Source organism: Mustela lutreola, chromosome X (genome assembly GCF_030435805.1).
Source record: "Mustela lutreola isolate mMusLut2 chromosome X, mMusLut2.pri, whole genome shotgun sequence".
Lineage (NCBI taxonomy): Eukaryota > Metazoa > Chordata > Mammalia > Carnivora > Mustelidae > Mustela > Mustela lutreola.
Window position 1 is genome coordinate 96,742,622 of NC_081308.1, and position 21,859 is coordinate 96,764,480.

The 21,859-nt window shown below is 41.5% G+C and overlaps 1 protein-coding gene across 2 annotated transcripts in view; it reads right to left on the reverse strand.

Moving 5' to 3' along the window:
* Positions 1–21,859, reverse strand: part of LHFPL1 (LHFPL tetraspan subfamily member 1) — a 103,460-nt gene that overhangs the window by 24,588 nt on the left and 57,013 nt on the right. The window contains exons 1-3 of one of the 2 annotated variants that reach the window (XM_059158379.1): positions 20,752–20,875; positions 12,467–12,862; positions 3,636–3,734 (exon numbers count right to left, since the gene is read on the reverse strand). In XM_059158379.1, coding sequence (XP_059014362.1) covers positions 3,636–3,734; positions 12,467–12,848 — 481 coding nt within the window. In that variant the 5' untranslated portion in view covers positions 12,849–12,862; positions 20,752–20,875. Of the gene's footprint in view, positions 1–3,635; positions 3,735–12,466; positions 12,863–20,751; positions 20,876–21,859 lie in introns of those variants that run through there. The other variant, XM_059158381.1, reaches the window with a different exon arrangement.

Sequence of the window (21,859 nt, forward strand, 5' to 3'; positions counted from 1 at the left end):
ATGGAGAAAGAAACGATAAAAAATATTGAGTGAAAAGAGAAAAATAATGATCCTATGGCAAATGTGATTGATGACCATCAACTTGAAACAAAGATAGTTGCACACAAAATTGCCCATTTGTGAACTAGTCCCTTGGGGGGTGGTGGTGACTAGTGCAGAAAACTGCCAAATGACTATGTACAAATCATGCCTGCAATTTTTTACTTTGGCATTTTATATTAACCAAAATAGCAACTCATTCTATGAGACCAATGTTGCCTGCATACCAAAATCCAACAAACATATCATAAGAAAGAAATTTATAGGCCAATATTCCTAATTAATATAGATACAGAAATCCTTAATAAAATGCTAACAAACCAAACCAAGCAACATATAAAGTGGATTATATACCATGGCCAACTATGATTTATCTCTGAGATGCAAGATTGGTTTAACATATGAAGAGCAATCAATAAAATGCATGTGATCATCTCAGTAGGTGAAGAAAAAGGATTTGACAAAACCCATCACCCTTTCATAATGAATGCACTTAACACACTAGAAAGAGATAAAAAGGAACATTCTCAACCTAATGAAAGCCACACATTTAAAAAAATTATTAACATCAATACTTAATGGTGAAAAACTGGATTCTTTACTCCTTAGATCAGGGATAAGATAAGGATGTTTGCTCTCACCAGTTCTAGTCAACATTGTTGTGAAGGCTCTAGCCAAGGCAATGAGATAATAAAAAGAAATAAAAGATACCTGAATTGAAAATGAAGAAGTAAAACTCTCTATTCTCAGATAACATGACCTTGTATATGGAAAATCTTAATCTATTCCAAAGTATCATTAGAATTAATAAAGGAGTTCTGCAAGTTTGCAGGATACAAGGTCAATATAGAAAAAACACTTGTATTTCTATACACTAACAATGAACAATCAAAATATAAAATTAAGAAAACAATTCCATTTATAATACTATAAAAAAACAATACAGAGGCCTGGGTGGCTCAGTCATTTAAGCATCTGACTCTTGATTTTGGTTCAGGTCATGATCTCATGGGTTGTGGGATTGAGACCCACACTGGGCTCCATGATCAGTGGAGAGTCTGCTTGAAGATTTTCTCCCTCTGCCCCTCCTCCACTCCCTCTCATAAATATATAAATCTTAAAAAAACAATACTTTGGAAGATATTTCACAAAAGAAGTGTAAGACTCATATACCGAAAACTACAAAATATCATTGAAAGAAATTAAAGTCAATCCAACTCAGTGGAATGTCATCTTGTGTTCTTGGATTAGAAAACTTAATATTGTGAAAGTAGCAATACTTTCCAAACTTATATACAGATTCAACACAATCTCTATCAAAATCCCAGCTGGCTTTTGTGCAGAAATTGACAAGTTGAACCTAAAATTTACATGGAAATGCAAGAGATAGCCAAAACAGTCTTCATGACCTTGGGTTTGGCAATATAGTCTTAGATATGACACCAAAAGCACAAGAAACAAAAGCAAAATAAGCAAAACTGGATTTCATCAAGATGAAATAACTTAGTATTTCAAGGGATATCATCAAGAAAGTAAAATATGACCCACAAAATAGGAAAAAAAACTACTTGCAAATCATATATCTGAAAAGAGTCTAGTATCCAGAATACATTAAGAACTCTTTCAACTCAACAACCATAACAAAAAAGGTAAATAACCCAGTTAAAAATAGGTAAAGAATTTGAATATATATTTCTCCAAGGAAGATATAGGAAGGTTATATCCAATAAGTAAATGAAAAGAAGTTCAACATCATCAGTTATCGGAGAAATGCAAGTTAAAATCACATTGAGAGGCCACTTCATACCCATGGGGATGGCTATAATTTTAAAAAATGAAAAATAAGTATTGGTGAAGATGTTGGGAAATTGGAACCCTTGCACATTGCTGGTTGAAATTTAAAATGATGCAGTCACATTGGAAGACAGCCTGGCAGTTCCTCAAAAGACTTAAACATAGATTCACACTTGACCTAGCAATCCTGCTTCTAGAAATCCACCCAAGAAAAATGAAAATATATGTGCATCTAAGAATGTGTACACAAATATTCATAGCAGTATTATTCATAATAGCCTAAAAGTAGAAAAACCCAAGTATCCATCAACTAGTGAGCAGATAAACAAAATGTGTTATAGCCATACAATGGAATACTATTCAGCCATAAAAAGCAGAAGTATTGATACATGGTACAAATGGATGAACATTGAAAACAATATGCTAAGTAAAAGAAGCAGACCTAAAAACCACATATTATTTGATTCCATTTATGTGAAATTTCTAGAATAGGCAAATCTATATTGGCAGTGGCTGCTGGGATATAGGGGGGAATGGGGAGTGACTGCTTATGGGTATTAATTTTCCTCTGGAATAATCTGGGATTACATAGTAGTGATGATTGCACAACTTTGTGATTGTACTGAAAACCACTAATTATAGCCTTTAAAGGGGCAGATTTTATGGTATATGAATTGTGTATCAATAAAGCTATTATTTTAAAGAGGAGAATTATGTGTCTAACAACCATGTAGGAGAAATGTGCTAAGTTTCAATTTTATCTATCCTGACTGGCTGGATCAGTAGTCTGCTTCCTTCTTCTTCAGAACCTGCCCCCAAATATTTACTGATTCCTTCACCTATGGCAGAAGGTGCCAGAGAGCTATGGCTTGATCCAGTAACACTGGACATTCCAGGGGTCCACATTTGTCACATCTTATATAGAGCCCTTCCCTCATGTTATATTTGTATAGTGAACAACCCCTTTCTCCAAAAATGAGTCATGTGAGACCCAAAAAAGTCTGAGGCAACAGAGAGAAAGGAAAGTATTGGAGCATAAGCTATAAGGAATAGTTGTCCTCATTGTTCCAAAATCCTCTCCTACAATTGAGAATAATCAATTGTATTTCTACTTCTACTCCCTTCTACTCCCTTCCATCACAGTAGATTGGGAAAATATTTTTAAGACTTTCAGTTAGAGACTAATCTATTCCCAGTTCACATTAGTGAACTTAAGCCATTCTCAGTGAGGACTGGCAACCATAAAAGAGTCCAGAGGTACTTCTGTCGTCCATTCTAATACTTGACAGCTCTGGCCATTAATATACCAGTAACAATGTAACAATGCCAGTAACAATTCTCCATATTTAATCTAGTTCATAATGCTTGGTGTAAACCAAATGACCTCATGTTACATCCTTGGTAGAGAGTGAGAAGAGATACTATTGATTTATAGTTGGAAAACAGTGCCTGGGAAAGAAACAATAATAGGAACTAGGAGTTTTTCAGAGAATGACAAATCATCAGTCTCTAAGCATTTGAAATCCCCCTGTAGATAGAGTTTACCCAAACTGGTCACAGGACTCTGGGTGAAAGTGCATAAAGAATGTGGGGAGATATAATTTTAAAAGAGGAGTTTAAGTCCTTTGTGAGTTAGTGAGGCCAAATGAATCTGGCCAAGCCAACACTTCCCACAAGCCAACATAATGACAGAGACTCAGATAAGCACCACTAGCCAGCAGAGTCCCCTTCAAGAGGTAAAGCACTTTGAAAACTAGATTCCCAAAAGAACCATCACTACCATCCTGCCCAGGCCACCTTACCTAACCGAAATTGATTGGAGACATTCCCACATGTTTGCATTATCTCCGGGCTATTCCATCCTAAGGGGTATAATGCACAGCCCGAGCTTATCAGCAGTCCTGGAAAGAAAAGCATACAAATAGGTAGAAAAAATATAACAGATTTTCCGTCACCCAAAATTTCTCTCTGGATTAGCTTGGCTCAACTTCTGCCTCTTCTGTTCAAAGTTTATCTTTCCCCTTTAACACTAAATGTCTATGACACTACCAACTTAACAGAATTTCTTTGCCATGCCATAAGCAGTGAGTTGAAGTAGATAGTAGAGGGCACAACTTATAAAGGAAGGGCAGTGTTGGGAATTGAGACAGGCCAGTGTACTTTTTACAACCCAAATGTTCTTGACAATAACTTATAACACTAAGTTGAACTTCCCAGTCCGACTCCTCTTCTATCTTGGTCTGATATTCAAAGAATAACAATGTAGAGACTGCTACTCTTTCCTAAAATTCAGCTTTTTCTAAGAGTCAAATAGGTCCCTCTTAGTTGAAGGTACGTCATGATTTCTATCAATTGGAATCACTTCTATCTCAGCTGCCAGACTGAGATCTAGAGAAAACATACAAATTGGGTAGGCTTCTCCTGGTGAGCAAGGCACCACACTCCCTCTTCCAGAAATAATTTCTTATTCTGAGAAATCATTCCAGCTTTATGCTAAGCATTTCTCCTTTATTTGGATTCTAATGCTTTTCACTATACCCCTTGTCTTCCTGTCCATTTTGTTTAGGTTATTTGGTCACTGCAGAGAAACTGTGGGATCTTGGTGATAACCTTACTCTTCCAACAAAAGGTACAAGTCTGGGTCTGCTTGCTGACAGTGCCTTCCAAGGGCAAGTGCGTCATCCCCAGCTCTTGCTTACTGCCTAGGTTTACCTTTTATAACCTACAACACCCCCAATCCTGCCCCATGCCTTTGGTGACAGTGAGTTGGACTAAGCATTGACCCTGGAAACAAAAGTGACAAAATTGGGGCACCTGGGTGGCTCAGTGGGTTAAAGCCTCTGCCTTCAGCTCAGGTCATGATCCCAGGGTCCTGGGATCAAGCCCCACATCAGGCTTTCTGCTCAGCGGGGAGCCTGCTTCCTCCTCTCTCTCTCTCTCTCTGCCTGCCTCTCTGCCCACTTGTGATCTCTGTCTGCCAAATAAATAAATTTAAAAATCTTTAAAAAAAAAAAGTGACAAAATTCATTGGCTGGCCAGTGAAAGCTGACATCATAACCTGGCATGAAGAGAAGAGTTGGGCCAGATTCTTCTTTCTGGAAATTTTAATCAAGAAACAGAAATGCTGAGCTAGTTAGCAGATAGAGTAGAAGTTAGAGGAAAAACACCAAGAGGTAGAATCAAGTCTGTGTCAAGCTGAAGCCAAGTTCAATTCAAAGTTATGGACAGATGTCAATTCTGGGGAAGCTGAGTGAACTGATTGCTAGAGAAAAGGGATACAGTAGTATGAAGCAGATACACCGTGATGAAAAACTCCATACTCCCCCTGAAAGAGCTACAGAAAATCCAGTCCTTCCCAATGGCTTTCCAGTTTCACTTTCCTTGTGTTATAATAAACTCCCTTTTAGTGAAAGAACTCAAGTGAGCCTCTCCTACTAGCAACAAAGAGAGCCTAATAACAAGAACACTATACTCAGGTGCTATACCAAAGGTTATGGGAAAGTGATGTGCCACGAATATAAATGCAGAAACTAGCACATAACACAGAACCTCCACAGAGAAGGTGTTTGATCAATGATGAATGAACGGCATATTTAGAGGTTCTAGAGCTCTGGGGCTCAGCTGGACAGTGAAAGGCAGAATATTCCAGAGACTGCTGGCCTCCCCTCCACCTCTCTTTCCCCACTGAGGAAGATTCCATATACACTCTGAGAAGCTAATAAGCCCTCTTTGTCTTAAGATGAATCCTTTTGGAAGAAGATCACAAAGTACTCTAAGCTTGTCTGCAACATGGCAACCAGCTTTTCTCACTATTCCATGAGTCCAGAGAAAAAGATGAGGGCCTTAAGAAATAGCAAGAAAGGCTTATCTAGGGGTGCCTGTGTGGCTCAGTCAGTTAAGTGTCTGCCTTTAGCTCAGGTCATGTTCCCAGGGTCCTGGGATTGAGCCCTGCATCTGAACAGGAAGTCTGCTTCTCTCTCTCCCTCTGCCCCTCCCCCTGCTTGTGCTCTCTTCCCCGCTCTCTCAAATAAATAAATAAAAATGTTTTTTAAAAAAAGAAAGGTTTAAATAGGATAATAGTGATAACTTTCTGACAGTGAGAGAGGGTTTAGAAACTAAAAGAATGACCAATTAAGGCTAGAAATTCCCTTCAGTGGAATGCTTAAAATTAGAAGGCATTCTTATCTGTCTCATAGTCTTAAAGGAAATGAAGCTGGTCACTCAAAGACTTTTCTAGGCTCTGGAATTTATCCATTGACAATGGAACAGCACTCCTATTTGTTTAGGGCTTCCTTTGTTTGCTTGTTTGTACCACAGATAAACTGAAATCCTGAGAGATGAGGAGGTATGAGCCAGAATATGGAACCCAGAGTATGCACAGTGGGTTAAGGACAAAATTGGAAATGAAATCTAAGCCTTTTCCTGCTTCTAGTATATATATCCTTTGAGGGAAGAGTTACTAAAAAGTGAGCTTTTCCACACAAACTAGGAAGAAAAGAACATAAGTTCATAAAAGTACAGCAGTTCTGCTTTCCAACCTCCACATTCAGAACCCTGGGACACTGGCATGAACTCTGATTTCTCAAGCAGGTATTCCTGCTGGCTAAGTGTCTGCCTCAACATGGCAAGGGGAACCTTCTACTTTCCTCAGCCCTCTCTTGTTCCTCGGACCTTACCAGGTTGAGGAGCTCAGGTCAGGAATTACCTCCTCCAGGAAGCCTTTCTCACCAGCCTCAAGGTCCCACCTCCAGACTAAGTTACATATTCCTTCTTTTTGTTCCCATAGCACCCTGTGCTTAATCCTGTGATTTAAATATCCCGAGATATATATGCTTTACAACTGACTGAGGTCTGCTTCCCTCACTAACGTGTGTGTTCCTGGAAGGGAGGAACACTTGGCACCTGGTATGTAATAAGTGTCCAATAAATGCATCTGTTTCAGAGTATATTATGTGTACCTGACAGACAGCTTCCTTTGCCCATGCTACCCAAGGGGGAAGCCTTCTGAAGGTATCTTCATAGCAGGGATGGGAGATCATCCTAGACACCAGATACAGACATAGAATCTTAAAGAGAGAAAGGCCTCTGGAGTTTACCTACTCCAATTTGTCCCCATTACAGATGTGGATATTGAGACTCAGAGAGGGAAAGAGATTTACCTATGGTCACATTGCCAGTTACTGACAACAGTTTTTCCCACTAATCAGAGTGATCATCAACCCTTACAAGCTCTGCTGTTCCGGAGATGGGTATCCAGAAATGACTACTTTTTGACAACAATATCTCTAGCAAGCACTAGGAATCTTATAGGTGTTCCATCCAGAGAGACAACACAACACAATGACTTCAGAGAACAATATCGTATTCTATACTTGAAAGTCATTAAAAGAATAGATCTTTAATGTTCTCACCACACACATACACAAACATGATGTGAGGTGATGGATGTGTCATCCAACTTTATTATGGTAATCATTTCACAATATATATGTGTATCCAATTATCCCATTGTACACCTTAGACTTACAGGGTGTTGTATGTCAATTACATTTTAATAAGATGGGAAAAAAGAGAGAACAGGTTCTGTAGTCAGTCTAGATTTAAGTTCAAATTCCAATTCTGCCACCTAGAGTCTGTATGTGACTTTTGGCAAGTCACTTAATCTCTCTGTGCCTCATTTATCTTGACTTTAAAATGAGAATATAGTACTCCATCTTATAGGGCTGTTTCAAGAAATAATACTTAGAAAGTGCTTGGCATATAGAAAGTGTTCGACAAAAAAATTATTTTCATTAAACAGCAGCCTCTCCCTATGACTCCTCTCTCACTTTCCACCTATTTTCTCCGTGCTAATTTCTTCCTCAACTCTTTGTCCTCATAAAAAATACAGCTGAAAAGTCAAATGCTCAGCAGGGCTCGATTCAAAAGCTTCCTGGCTGGAGTTGTTATCTTGCAATTTTTTGCAGGCATCAAGCCAGAGACTAGAAATCTTGGCCAGGCATGTGTTCTGCCCCAGTGCGTGTGGCCCCAAGCTCTATCCAACCAGGCCTCCTACTCTTCCCATTCCCTATCCTCCCTCCTGCCTTTTGGATAGATGAGTGCAGTAGCTTGTACACAGGCTTCATGGAGATGTTTGACTTGTAACTGATAGCTGATTCCATCACATTTGCTCATAGCTGGAGAAAGATGTGTCCTGGGAGACATATTCTAAAAATGAACTCACAAGGTAATTTATCCTCAGTTATGTTTGTTTCCAAAAGTTCTCATCAATTTGGGATTCTGAAGATGAGCTTCAAATAGAAATGCAGAAGTCATTTGCCAGTGCCAGGCCTTGCCATCTTCTGGAAGAGTGGGGATTATTAAAAAATGTTGATTCTTGGGCCTCAGCCGTAGATATTTGATTCAACAACTGTAGCCTAGGAATATGCATTTCAAAAGCACCCTAGTGATGCTGATGCATCTGGTTCTGGTACCAACACTTAAGATAAACACCACTAAAAATATGAAGAACAGCAGCTCTGATGGCAGAGAAAACTAGTTTAAATCCCAGCCCTGCCACATATGACCTATAGCCCTGACTCCCACCTCTCTAGGTGCTGTTGCTAACTCCTGGACTTATTACCTCTCCAACCACATATGTCCCCTGGTTCCGCTAGGAACTTTCTTATTCTCATCTGCTTCTAGAAAGGGTATTTTATTATCCTTATTTCTCTACTATACAGTGACCAGTTGGACTGACATCTTGCTTCCCTTCCTCAAGTTTTCTTTCTACAAGAATCCCCTATTGCAAAATGTACCAAATGTCCTCCCCAAACATGGTTGCTATGGCTAGTATTCACTTCTCTGACCAAGCAGAGGACTGGAGTTAAGCACTTTACTCTGTTTCGGCTCAAACCTTCACACTCACCTTCTTGGATGAACTCAGAACCCTCTTTGAAGCTACTTCTCAGCTACAGTCAACCTTCCCCTGATGCCACAATTAACTACTTCACCACATCCCAACAGTTGTATAAACTCCTCCAAACTGCACATTCTCCATTAGGTAGATGACAAATCTTTGTCTCTGGGCAGAGAAAGCCCTCTCCCTGGGTGCTATCGACCCCCTTCACTTCCCCCCCTGCCAGCCATTCATAAGTACAAATACTGAGTGTGCAATCATTGTTATACTCTCCACCAAATATCTGTCTAAATATGATTATTAGGTAGTCTGAATTTACTACCTGAGCAAAAGTCTAGTATGGGTTTATTTGTTATTAATTTGCTCAATTTATTGCTCTTAGAGCACTTCAACTCAAACACAGTAGAAAATTTTTAAGTCTGCCCTCCAGCTATAATCTCGGCTTTTCTTGCCCAGGGAGCTCCCCATTCACTCTCCCTTTCATTGGACCCCATATTCTCTCGGAGTTACAAGACAATTTACTTCTGTGAGCTATATTTGAAGTAGATCAGGGGAGTCTTCACACAGAGGCTGCATTTGACATGAACTTTGAGAAATAGGCAGATGTTTACAGACAGAGATGGAAGAAAAGGGAATTCTAGAAAAAAGCAACACTGTGAATGAAACTGAGCAGAGGCTCTCAAATTTTAGCATGTACTGGAATCATGCTGGAGAATGATAACAAATCAAAGACAGTAGTTACCTTTGCTCTAGGAACAAGGGACCGTGATCAGGATATGAAGGCGACTATAACTGTATTGGTAATATTCTTAAGCTGAGTGGTACATACCTCTGAACTATTTTATACTATATTGTAAAAAATAAATCAGTCTGAAAGGCTGTGTAAAATACAGAGTGGAAGACATCAGTTCTGATTCAGTAGGCTTAGAGTGGCACTAACAAGCACCCAGGTAATTCTTACACAGGTGTTTCATGGACCACTCTGAAAAACATTGTGATAGCATTTCGTCTTCAAGGGGGTAAGGAAAAATCAATAGTACCAGTGCATAAAGCTCTGGGCTGAGATTCAGGAGCCCTGACCCATATTCTCTGCTCTGTTCCAATTTGCTACACAAATATTTGCTACTTAAATACTATTTACTACTTTAAATACTATTTTCCTAAACAGAAAGCCACTTTTATCCTTGTTTAGCATGGTAAGGATAAATGAAATGATGCCAGTGAAACTTTGAAGGATTGTCCAGGAAATGCATGGTTTCCAGAGAAGATAATGGTTTTTAGAAAAATAGTTCCCTTTCCTTGATTCAGGTCCTCAGTGATCTGTCTCCAGTGGCAATTTTCATTGAGCTTGAAGCATATAGCATTAGGACCGTGCATGGAAAAAAAAAAAAAACACTGGTGCCTGTCTGGGTATGTTGAATTCTATCTCCTTAAAGAAAAAAAAAATGTCCAGGGTGATGTTTCTCACTTGAGTTGAAGAAAGGGAACACAGTGTACACATCAGAGTCACTGGGGAGATTTTTCAAAACACCAGACTTCCACCTGTTCCTATGTATATCAGAATGGGAAAGAGGATGGGAGAGATGGGGAGTCCACATTTTTTAAGCGCTCCAGGTGATCCTGATACATTCCATGCTCTAGAAAGTTTCTTGGCCTCCCTCAAGTAACTCAATCCAAGATCTTACACTTTTTCCTGCCAAGAAGTTCCTTATATTTACTTCTCAACTATTTCTTCTTTGTTTAGCTCTTACCGAAGATAGAGAACAATTCACAAGCATCTTGCATATGTATACACAGGGGAATGTGAATAATGACCTTGTTCTCAGGGACTAGGGGCCAGCTGGTTGGAAACCTCAGCATCCCCAAGGTTGAAATAATCTCCTGGCCAGATGTTTCCTTCACCGGTTGGAGCAGGGCATGAAGGTCCCAGTGGAAGGCTCTCTGGACCCTAGGCTTGTCCAGCTGGATCAGCTGCAGGTGGAGCAAATGGGACCCAAGGGCCCCATCAGGTCACCTTGCTAAGTCTGACTCAGGCCAGCAGCTCTTTATTTCTTCCTGTCTCTCTCACTTCCCACCGTTCATCTCTGTGGGCAGCTGCCAAACTGGGGAACAAGAGTCAGGAGGGGGAGGAGGTTGTTCTTAATGGATACTCCATCTCTTCAGTGGTTTGGGGTCTGGCAGAGATAAACCAGACCTAAAACAAATTGGCTCCACCCACTAATGTATTTCAGTTAATGCACTAGCTGCCGAGAAGCTGCCAGACCTGGAGCAACAAAATCAATTCCCCTTAGCTGAACAAGCTTAAACTTAACCCCCACAGTTCCTTCTCTTGTGTCTTTTATCCATGGTGCTAAACATGCTGTTCAACAGGTTTAGCTTCCTGACACTGGCAGAGTGTATCTGTAAGAGGTCAGATCCAAAGTCTTTGAAGACCCTTGGGTTATATGATCATGTGCCAAGGGGCTTCTAGAAAATATGATACGTCCAAGCAGTCTTCACCATTTCCCTACGTCTGATAAAAACGTGACAGGCACGAGTTTCTAAAAAGGTAGTAGGAATGACACTCATTTGGCTGATGTTACAGATGGGGAAGCTGTTAGAATTTAGCAACCTGCCCAATATCATTCACATATCCAGGGATAAACCTTGTACTACCATGCCTTGGGTGTTGACTCCTTCCATGACTACTGTCAAATGGCGTTTTATTCTTGAACTTTAAAATCCCTCCTCTAAGTGTAAATACTGTGGCCATGTTCCTATGAGCACGAGTCAATGGGGAATCATTCTATAAGGGGAAACATATGAGATGTAAAGGGTGCTGATGTTTTTACTTCCTCTGTATGACACCTATCACTCAGCCAAAGTACCTCCCCACTCAGTCTATGAGTATCTAAAGCTCCATGACCTACCCACATACCTCCTCAAGAATTTTCTTTGATTTTCCTGACCTAGGAAGTGGGACAAACTAAAATGTATCCTATGGAGAATGGCAAGGGTTTCATAAATGTCTCAGTCAAGCCCAAGCAAGCTGGGAACAGAAGCCACTGTTAATGGTTGGAGTCTGATGGAAGCTGTTGCTACTGGCCTTCTGATTTCTGCCAGTTAGTCCCTCCTCACTCTCTGCTAGAAATTCAAATGAAGCTAAGTTGCCACTCTCAAATCAGAAAAGGGCTCAGGGTGGTAGAGTGCTAAAGGCTACCAGACAGGGCTAGCCATAGAGAGATATAGGCCAAATAAGCAGTCACTACAGTCTGTCTGGTATCTAGCATTTCACTTTTAGAGCTGTATTTCTTTGGTGAGGATCATACATCAAACTTGTTAGTAATTAGCACTTGTGTCTACATGTTTATCAGATCACTGTCCTCTGAGATAACTATCAGAGATCAAGGCTTTTAGATACCAAGTATATTTAGAGTACACATTGTTATCCCTGAAAAGTGGATCTGGATAATATCATTAAATGGGCACTATTCAGGCAGAAGAAGGTGATGAAATGGAGGGTGAACAAACCAGATATCAACTCTGCTGCTAGTCAATTTTGCTGCGAATGAAGTCTTGGTGTAAATGGCAGTTTAGGGAGTCCTAGGCTGGGTGTTTCAAAGGAGTTCCCATTCATAGCCTTTGGGTTGGGTAAAGGGGAGGGGCTGAGAGTGGATTTCTCCATAAATAAACACTTCCCACCCCTACCCCCACTGCCAAGCTCCACAACCTACCCAAGCCCCACAACAGTCTTACCTCCCACGAACTGTGCTGCTCCCATGCAACGTCCCATCATTCTGGAGATGAGCTCCTCCATGCAGCAGCCCAGGACAGCAGCCAGTGCCACGAGGAGCAGCAGAGCACAGCCGGCACCTGTCACCACCGTGCACATCTGCCAGGCCAGGCTTGGGATGGCACTGAAGCTGGCATAGCGCCCACACTCTTCCACCATGATCAGACTGTGCCCCTCTCCCCGCACAGGGTAGTTGCACCTCCGGAATGTGCTGAATGACACTGGCTTCCCCAGCTGGGATCCAAAGAGCCAGTAAGGCAGGAAGTAACTGGTAGAACTGGCCACAGCAGTAACAAGGGACAGGAAGGCCCAGAGGGTCCCCACCAGTGTCAGGCTGCTCCTCATGGTCCCAGGTTTCTCTGCAGGGATGGGGAGATGAGTTGGGTCATAGCACCAAATGCAGAAAGTTAGCATGTAGGCTCCATTGGCCTATTTTTCATCTGGCTAGCCAGTCCTAGGACTTGTTTATAGACAACTTGGTCTTTGCCTTTGGATAAGATCATTCTTTCGAGGCCCATTTAGGTCCTTCTGGGATTCTGCTTTCCAGCACTTTTCCCATCTTCCCTTCCTCCCACCTGATTCAGAGTTCTAGGGTCTCTAGGCTGCAATAGAAGAACCATAGAACTGAATTAGTGACTCTTCGGCCAACTCAAATGCAGCCTAATTAGTGAGCTTTCAACTAACTCTTGACATCTACCTAGCATGAAATGAGTGGTAGGAGCTGAAACTGGAATGAAACCAAGGCAGCCCAGAGAATCGTCAGCTTCCAGTGGAATGGCCTTGCTGTCCTGGGAACCTGGAAGAAGATGGTATCTCAAGGGGGTCAGAAACCAAGTTGTTTTCAGAGAATAAAGGAAGAAGGAAGGAAGAAGATGGAAGACAACTTACAGGGCTGCCCCTCCTACAAGACAGAAGAGGGAAAGAGAGCTCACTATGGAGTTAAAGGATGTGCCCATGGGACCTATGTAGGATATCCAGTAGTGCATCAGTATGAACTGTTCACAGGGTTGTAACATTTAGAATAAAACAAGGGGTGTCTGTCTCACACCCCATCGTTGTCACTGAGTGAGCACTGTTCAGTCACTTTTTCCCCAAAAACAATATGGGATGCAACTTTCTAAGCAGTGAGGGTTGTTTAACTCTAGATGGGCTACTAAGAAAACCTGCCTCATCCTTTACTCGATATAGTCAGGAAAGCTTCTCCTCTCTCTGAAATGGATCAAGTACCCCCTGCCTGGCAGTAGGAACATACATCTGTAACTGTAAGGACATTTCAAGGTGCCTTCTGGAACAAGTAATCTCAGATTCAAGATGCTGAGTTTTTTCAGATCTAATCTCAGCCCAGCTCACAAATGGCTTTCACAGACCCCTCTGTTAAAAATCAACCACTTCCCTCCCAACTCCATTAATCTGCCATTGCTTTCTGGCCTCAATTAGGGCAGAGACCACACTGCAGCTTGATGACAGCACCGTGAATGTCTCCAGCAGGCAGATGGTGGAGTATATTTCAGAAACTTCTCCATGATTCATCACCGTTGCTTAAAGCTACAGGTGGTGGGAGAAAGGTTCAGCAGTGGGGACACAAGGTAAGGGGGAATACAGGCACTGGGTGTATGGGGCTACCATACTGCCCGTCTAAGACATTGTCAGGAACAAGCAGCAGTTATACTCAGGGTCTTGGGGACTGTGCCCAGCTGTGGACATTTTCACAAACACGTCTGGCACAGAGCAGACACTCCAACTCATGTTTGTCTAATGAAACCCATTTCATAGAAGCAGCCAATTTCCAGGCTGGTAAGGACTGTAATGAATCACCTAATTCAACCTTCTTGTTTTACATATGGGGCACATGGCCCAGTAAAGGGGGAAATCATTTCCCCCAAGTCATAGAAAAAGTCAGCAAGCAGCAAAACCGGAATAAGAAACCTAATCTGCAGATTCCTGGGCGAGTACTTATCTACTACATAGTACTAACACCCCTCCCCCAACACTTTGCAGACTGGAATCCAAAGAGGAAATGATTTACCCAAGGGTAAAGGGCTATGAGTACACTGGCCAGACTGGAGCCCAGTTATTTGATTCTTAGCATAATGCTCTGTTTTCAGTCTACCACAATTCCCCTCCTGAAACATATGTATTGTCTGCTATGTGTTTTGTGCAGGAAGAGAGAAGGGATCATAAATTGCAGGTGCTTACTTTGGAATGCCAGGGCCTGGGAAGAAAGCGCCCTGAGCTGGGCCCCTGGGAATGAGGTTTTGTACCCAAGGCGGGCAGGGTGAGAAGATGTGATGAGGGATTGAAAGCCAATGGGAGAAGAGGAACTAGTTTTAAGTAATTGCTGTTAGAAAACAGGTACACTTGGCCACAATGAGATAATGCTTATGCTTGTTATTTTAGAGTTTGTAATATTATGAGAAATGCAAGCAGCCCTCTATTATGGTCTCACTTCCCAGTGAAGAAGCCCAGGCGGGAGGATGAGAGGAAACCAGCTGACAAACACTTAGGGCTGCATCAACATACCCCCTTACAAAGGTCATTATTTCATGAACTCTGCTCAACAACCCTCTCTGTTTGGTAAAAAATAAAATAAAATAAAAAGTCACCTCCAATTTACAAATGAGCACAGTGAGGGTCAGAAAGCTAAGTGACTTGCCCAAGGTTGCACAGTAATTTAATGGAACAGCCATTACTTCGCACTTCTCATTCACCCACCACCTTTCCCCCATGTTCTCCTTTATCACCCCAATAGTATTACAATTAAAAGCCTCTGTGGTTTCCCAACCAGAACTTGAAAAAAATGTTTAAGAATGGGGAAAGAATTAGAAATGCAAACTGGGAAGGTAGGAGGAAGGCCACTTTCTCTAAGCAGTGTGTAAACCAGTAGAATAAGAGCATTAGCCGTTTCAAGCTCAGCAACTCTAGTCAGAACCAACCCCATATGTTGCCCATAAACGTCATCACTTTGAGATCAAAAGTCTCGGTATGACAACCAGTAGAAGGGCAGATAATTTAAGGTGGAGAAAGAAACTTTATCACTGAGTGGTACCTAGGCTATACTAGAAATAAAAGGTGGGGGTCTGACATTAGATTATCATCATCTGGGGGCACCCAGGTGGCTCAGTCGGCTAAGTGTCTGACTCTTGATTTTGGCTCAGGTCATGATCTCAGGATTGTGAGGTCAAGCCCTGTACCCAGCTCCATGCTCAGTGCAGAGTCTGCTGGAGGTTCTCTCTCTCTCTCCCCACCCCTATCCTTCCCCAACTCATGTGTGCACAGGCGCACACGCAGGTTCTCTCTCTCACAAATAAGTAAATAAATAAAATCATTATTTTGAGAGAGAGGACAGTGTGCAGGCATGGCGAGGAGGGGCTGACCATATCTCTTCAGAGATATGGTCGTCATTCTAATACAGAGGAAAAGGGAGAGAGAGAATCTCAAGCAGACTACACACTGAGTGTGGAGCTGGATGCAGAGCTTGATCCCACGACATAGAGATCATGACCTGAGCTGAAACCAGAAGTTAAATGCTTAACCAACTGAGTCATCTGGATGCTCCAATAAATAAAATCTTTTATTTATTTTTTTAATTGTTAAAAAAAGATGATCATAATCTGTAACAAATAAGGATGTTTTTAAAAAAACTACAATACTACCAACCACTGTCACTATAATTTTATTTTTAAAATGGAATTTTGAAGCCAAGTTGAAAGAAGGCAGAATCACAAAATCCAGTTTAAATTACGTATGCTTAGCTTTAGAGAAACTCATCAGCTTTCAGAATTTAAATACTTTTAATTTCAGGAAAGACCCATTGTCCTTATTTCACTGAGGACTAGGACAACCAATCATGCCAGTTCTCCTGGAACCAAAGGATTTCCTGGGATGTGGGACTTACACAGTGACAAAACTAGGAAAGTTAATCACCCTCTTTAGGACTAAAGGTGTGGTGAGCCAGCACTGTTCGAGGACAACAAGCTGAGAATCACTGCCACAGATAATTCTCTAATGTTCTCTTCCCAGGACTCAATATGAAGTTAAAAGTGACCATGGCATTAAACAATGGAGAGATGAAGCCTATGTATTCTGAATGTAAACCTCTCTGAATCATAGATGTGACCTCATGAAGTCAAGGAAGAGAACTCAGAGATCCAATTGCTCAATGTTTTCTGAGCATAGAATAAGCCCCAACCCAGCTTCACCTGTGGCTGTTCAGGGAGGCATTGGGCCGTGTGGAGTCTATGCAAGCACACTGCTACATGTTCACATGTGCCAGACAAGGAGGTACATTCAGGAAAACGCTTTTAGTTCCTGTATGGCTTGCAATGGATGTCCACCCATGACACTCTTCCAAAGCAATCCAAGTTCAATCCCAGGAACTAGCCAAGTCTCTTTGCACTCACATAAATAAAAATCATGCACAGTGCTATACTTCATTCTATCTTTATTCTTTCTGTATATGTCACGTATGCAATGGCTGTGTTTCCCTGTCCTGGAATTCTAACCACACAGTTACACTGGAGTTCAGAAAACAAGAACTCAACCCTGGTGTTCCTGCTAATTTGTCCAGTAACAAGATATTGATAGGATTCTTATTGATCCTCTCTCTTTAGGTGTCACATGGTCCCTCATCCCTTAGTTTCTTCATCTCCTAAATGGGTCATGTGCCTGTTTCTGAGAGTAGCTGTATGAAATGCAGTGAATGTGGCCAGAAATTTGTGACAACCAGGGTGGAAGCATGAAGTGTGTTCTGTATTTACTGTCCTTACTGAAGGCTAATGTTCACTAATCTTTAGAGAGATGAGATGCTCATCATTCTAATTCAGACTCATGGGTAGGAATCACTTCAACATTTTGAGGCAGGAAAACCACCTAAGCCATACATGTCAAATGGTTATCTATATTGCTTTTAAAGAACTCCAGAGAAGGGAACTCTGATTTTTCTCAGTATGTTAACAACTCTCCCTGTCAATAAATCATTCATTTTGTCTCATTTGAAACCTTCTGTGCTGTAACATAAGGATAATTTCTTTGGTTGCATCCTCAGAGAGAATGGAGAAGAGCTTGGCTGGTCTTCCAGATGAGAGCCCTTAATCAACTCAGATTGCTGGGAGCTTACCTTTAGCCCTCTTCCCCCTAAAATGAGCATTCTACCTCTCTCTGTGGTGTCTCGTTGTCATGTCTTTGATTATTTATTTTCACCTTTTCACTCTCATGTGTATGTACTCATACATAGGCACTTACTATCAAATGAAATTGGAAAAACTCTTGTTATTTTTTGGGTGGAGGAAAAGAAACCAAGTCTTTCCTTGACCTCATTTTCTCCCCAGTCCTCATAGACAAAGACTCAAATACTTTTGTCCCCATTTGAGCTTGTCATACAACTTTTGAGTTAAGGAAAGCACTACCTTACCAAAGGTAACAGGGTCCAGGCAAAACACCCAGTGAGTTAATGACCAGAATATGAAGTGGTCAGAAAGGGCGTTTCTGACTTGCAGCTGCTAAAGAAAACATGGTTGCAAGACTATTGGTTTCAGACTGGTCTGTAAGGAGTGGGTTTGTTGGCACTGGTGTTGGCAAAGGAATATGAACAGGCCTTTCTCCTCATGCCCCCCAGATGGTGTGCATTGCCTACCTGCCAACCCTGTTACAAACACATCATATGCAGCGTTGAGACTTTTGTAGGAAATGAGCAATACACAGCAAATGCTTCTGGTGGTAAATAGGGCTACACTCTAGAGTCATGTCTTTGCCCAACATAGTTCTTTGTATAGAGTTGTATATATAAGTACCCTGAACCTGAACATTCTAGATCTTTCTACTTTAGACAGCCCCAAGCATTTCTCTCCTTATTTCCTGCCACCTGAGTCCTTCAGGAATTATTCCTCCTCTGTATATCTCTGCAATGGGAGTGACTCCAAGTTCTCCTATGCCTGAAAGCATCACATGATGCAGTTACTATAAGGGCTTTATTTCCCATTTGTGTAATTGATATATCAAAAAAAAATGCGCACATTTAGCACATACATCTCAATGAGTTTGGACATATGTTAATATTTTTAACACCATCATCACAATCAAGTTAATAAAACATACTCATAACCTTCAAAAATTCCTTGTATTGGTTTGTCTTTGTAAAGAATACAAGGTGAGATCTATCCTCTTTATTTATTTCAAAGTGCGCACAACACTGTACTGTTAACTTCAGGCACAAAGATATATGGAAGATCTCTAGAATTTACTCATCTAGCATCTGAAACTTGACACACATTGAGCAACAAGTCCCTATTCCCCCCTCCCACCAGTCCCTGGCACCACTATTCTACTCTGCTTTTAATGTCTCCCTTTTGACCTAAGCCTTATCTTTCAAATTCCTCAGCTGTCATGCTTGCTGATCTCTTTCTAAGCCTTCTCTCTTCTTCCCTCCTCTTTTATTCTGGAAATAAAAAGATTAGCAAAACTAACTATTTGGTTTATTTGTTTACTTTCATCTGAGATGTTCACAAACAGGCAAGGCAGTTGAAGGCAGGAAGTTAGAGAGTTCGTGGAGACAGAAAACCAACTGAATCACTGACAACCTGGAAGGCTATTACTGAATAATCAATTTGGCCATGCAGAGAGAGAACCTTACAAAGATCCTCCATGTCAGGTCCTGGGCTATTCCCTTTCTCTAGAGCTGGAGGTTGAAAGGGTGGGAATTGGAATGATTTCCCTAAATTTCATATGAACACCTCCCTTTCCTGCAAAAAAAGTTGTGCTTACTGAGCTTCCCATTTGTCTTCTGTTTTGATGAGGTGCCAATTAGAACTCTTTGTCCCAGTTCTTATTCTGACTAGACAGATGCCACTACCATCAGTGATCAGTTGGTCAGCTCGGAGTCGCATTCATCAGTTAGAAACCATTCCTACCAGCCTGCTCTGGCAAGACACTGTTAAGTCTTGTCAACAGTGGGCTAACTCGTACTGTATCTCTCTACACCCTTAGTTTCATGGTCCCATCCTTGCTGCTGTTGCCCAGTAGAACCTCTACCTGTTGCCTTAATAGGGAATAGAATGCCACCACAGCTAACCACCTCCATTCAGTGAACCTGGACAGTATAGGAAGAAGGTGGGCTAGATACTTCACCAACCACTTTGGCAGACATGAGAAGCAGTGTGGTATATTAAGAGCATTTCTCAAAATAATGGCCCCAACCCCTCTGCAATAGAAGCACCCTCAGTGCTGTTTAAAATGCACACTATGACTCTCCTTCTCAGAGTCACTGAATCACAATTCATGAGATTTGCATATTTAAAAAATTTCTCAATTGACTGGAAACTGATGATTGAGAAATATCATTTTAGTGGAAAAATATCCAGGTTTTGGATTCAGATCTGAGATGGGGTCCTGAAGTCTTCCCTTTACAGGTTACATGAACTTGAGAGGATCACTTAAAACCTCATGGTCTCAGTTTCATCTATAAAATGGAGATGATTAAACATAGTTCAAGTGAAATGACATCTGTGGTACACCTAACACTAGGCTGGGTGCTCATTATTCTTCCCTCTACTGGAAAAGATTCCATTCCACCATAAGTAATAGAGAAGACTTGAAGTTTCCCAAGAAGCCGAACATCACCACAAAATGGAACTATTGAGCCCAATGTTCTTTTCGAGAATGGATTTATAGTCAAACTCTTTCAGGTTTTTCTGTAAATCATCATGCTTGGCACATAGTAGGAACTCATAAATATTTATGGAGTGAATACAATCTTTTGTTTCCAGCCCAACTGAATGACTTCAACATCTGCATTTCAGTTTAACCCCATCACCCCATTTTGGTCCCGTAATCCCAATTTAGGCAATTCTAAGAGACCAACCCAGCGCACCAGCAAACCGGATCCTCTCTTCTTTCTATAGCTGTCCCAAGCAAAATCCTTTCCTCTGCTCCCAGAGACATGCACTTCCTCTCCTCAAGTTACCAACTCTCCTGGGAAAATCAGCTGACAGTTAACCCTTAGGTCCTCAACCCCTGTCAATAGGAAATAGGAATCCAGCCCAGATTCCTCATACCCTCTATGCAAACAACAGGCTATGAGGGAGTAAAAATGCACAAGGCCCTCTTTGGGAAGAAAACAGCTTCTCTGAGCTATGAGATGAAAGTACAGGAAGCCTGAGAAAGGAAAGGGAGAAGAGGGGCTGAGCGAGGGGAGAGCAAAAGCAGTTTCTTATCCAGCTGTTTCCATTGCATTTGGCTCAAGTTGCAAATTTACCTTCTGACCACGCCGATTGACTTGTTCCCTCTCTTCAGACTCAGATCTGAGAAACAACTTCTCCTTACAGCTTGTCAGAAGGGGATGGGAATCCCAGCTGCTCTTTGCAGTGATGCCTGAAAACCTTGCTTTACCTTTGGGAGAGAGGGGCGGAGTCCAACCTAATGGGAATTAACTCCAAACACGCTGGAGGCTTGAAATCCAGCCTCAGACATGCAGACACTTGAGTAGCTTGGCTGGCACAGAGTTCCCCACCTCCATCCTCACAGCTGCCAACTCAGCTGTGTGTGTGTGTGTGTGTGTGTGTGTGTGTACGCACACGTACGCTCCCATGTTACAACTTATCTCTGTCTCACTTCCTCATCTGCTGCTCGCGTGTCTATGGAGGAATAGAGATTCTCCCTAACTTTCCTAAAAAGCCCTAAATAATCTCCACCATATACATTAGGCAGCAGACCTAAGTGACTGGAAATGACAAAAAACACATGCCTGAATGAACTAAGACAGAATAGACTTTTTTCTCCAACTGATTTCCATTGTCTGATGCTCCAACAGTGCAATCAATGGCTCCAAGATGTAATGACTTTACATTTAAGAAACTTGAAATCACACATTGAAAAAGCTTAAAAATGCCTCTTTGAAAATAACAGCACTACCAAAAGTCAGTGTCTAACTTATCCCAAAGCACCAAAAACTGCTTTTGTGCTTAGAGAGATAACTGAGAAGTCTGGAGATTAATGGAGTTTGGCCAGATGCTTTGCTCCAACCTGATGTCATCTCTCCCACCTGTGAATGTCCCTGGCACTCCATATTTATTTTGAGAAACTTATCACCTTATACCTTGTGTTAGTTTTTCGCATATGTTTCATTTCCCCTCCAGGATGCCTTGTGAATAGGGAACTTTGCTAAACAAAATGAGTTGGAAGGAAGAATGGTAACCAGTCTAACTTAATAGAGCCTACTAGACTGGTCCAAAGTGTCTTTACTTCTATGTCCTATTTGCCCACCTAGAATGCTATAAAGGTTATCAGACCTATTTTCTGGCATTTTGTGACAACAATTTAAAAGAGGAGAATAAATGAACTAGCAGTTTGACAGATTAATTGTA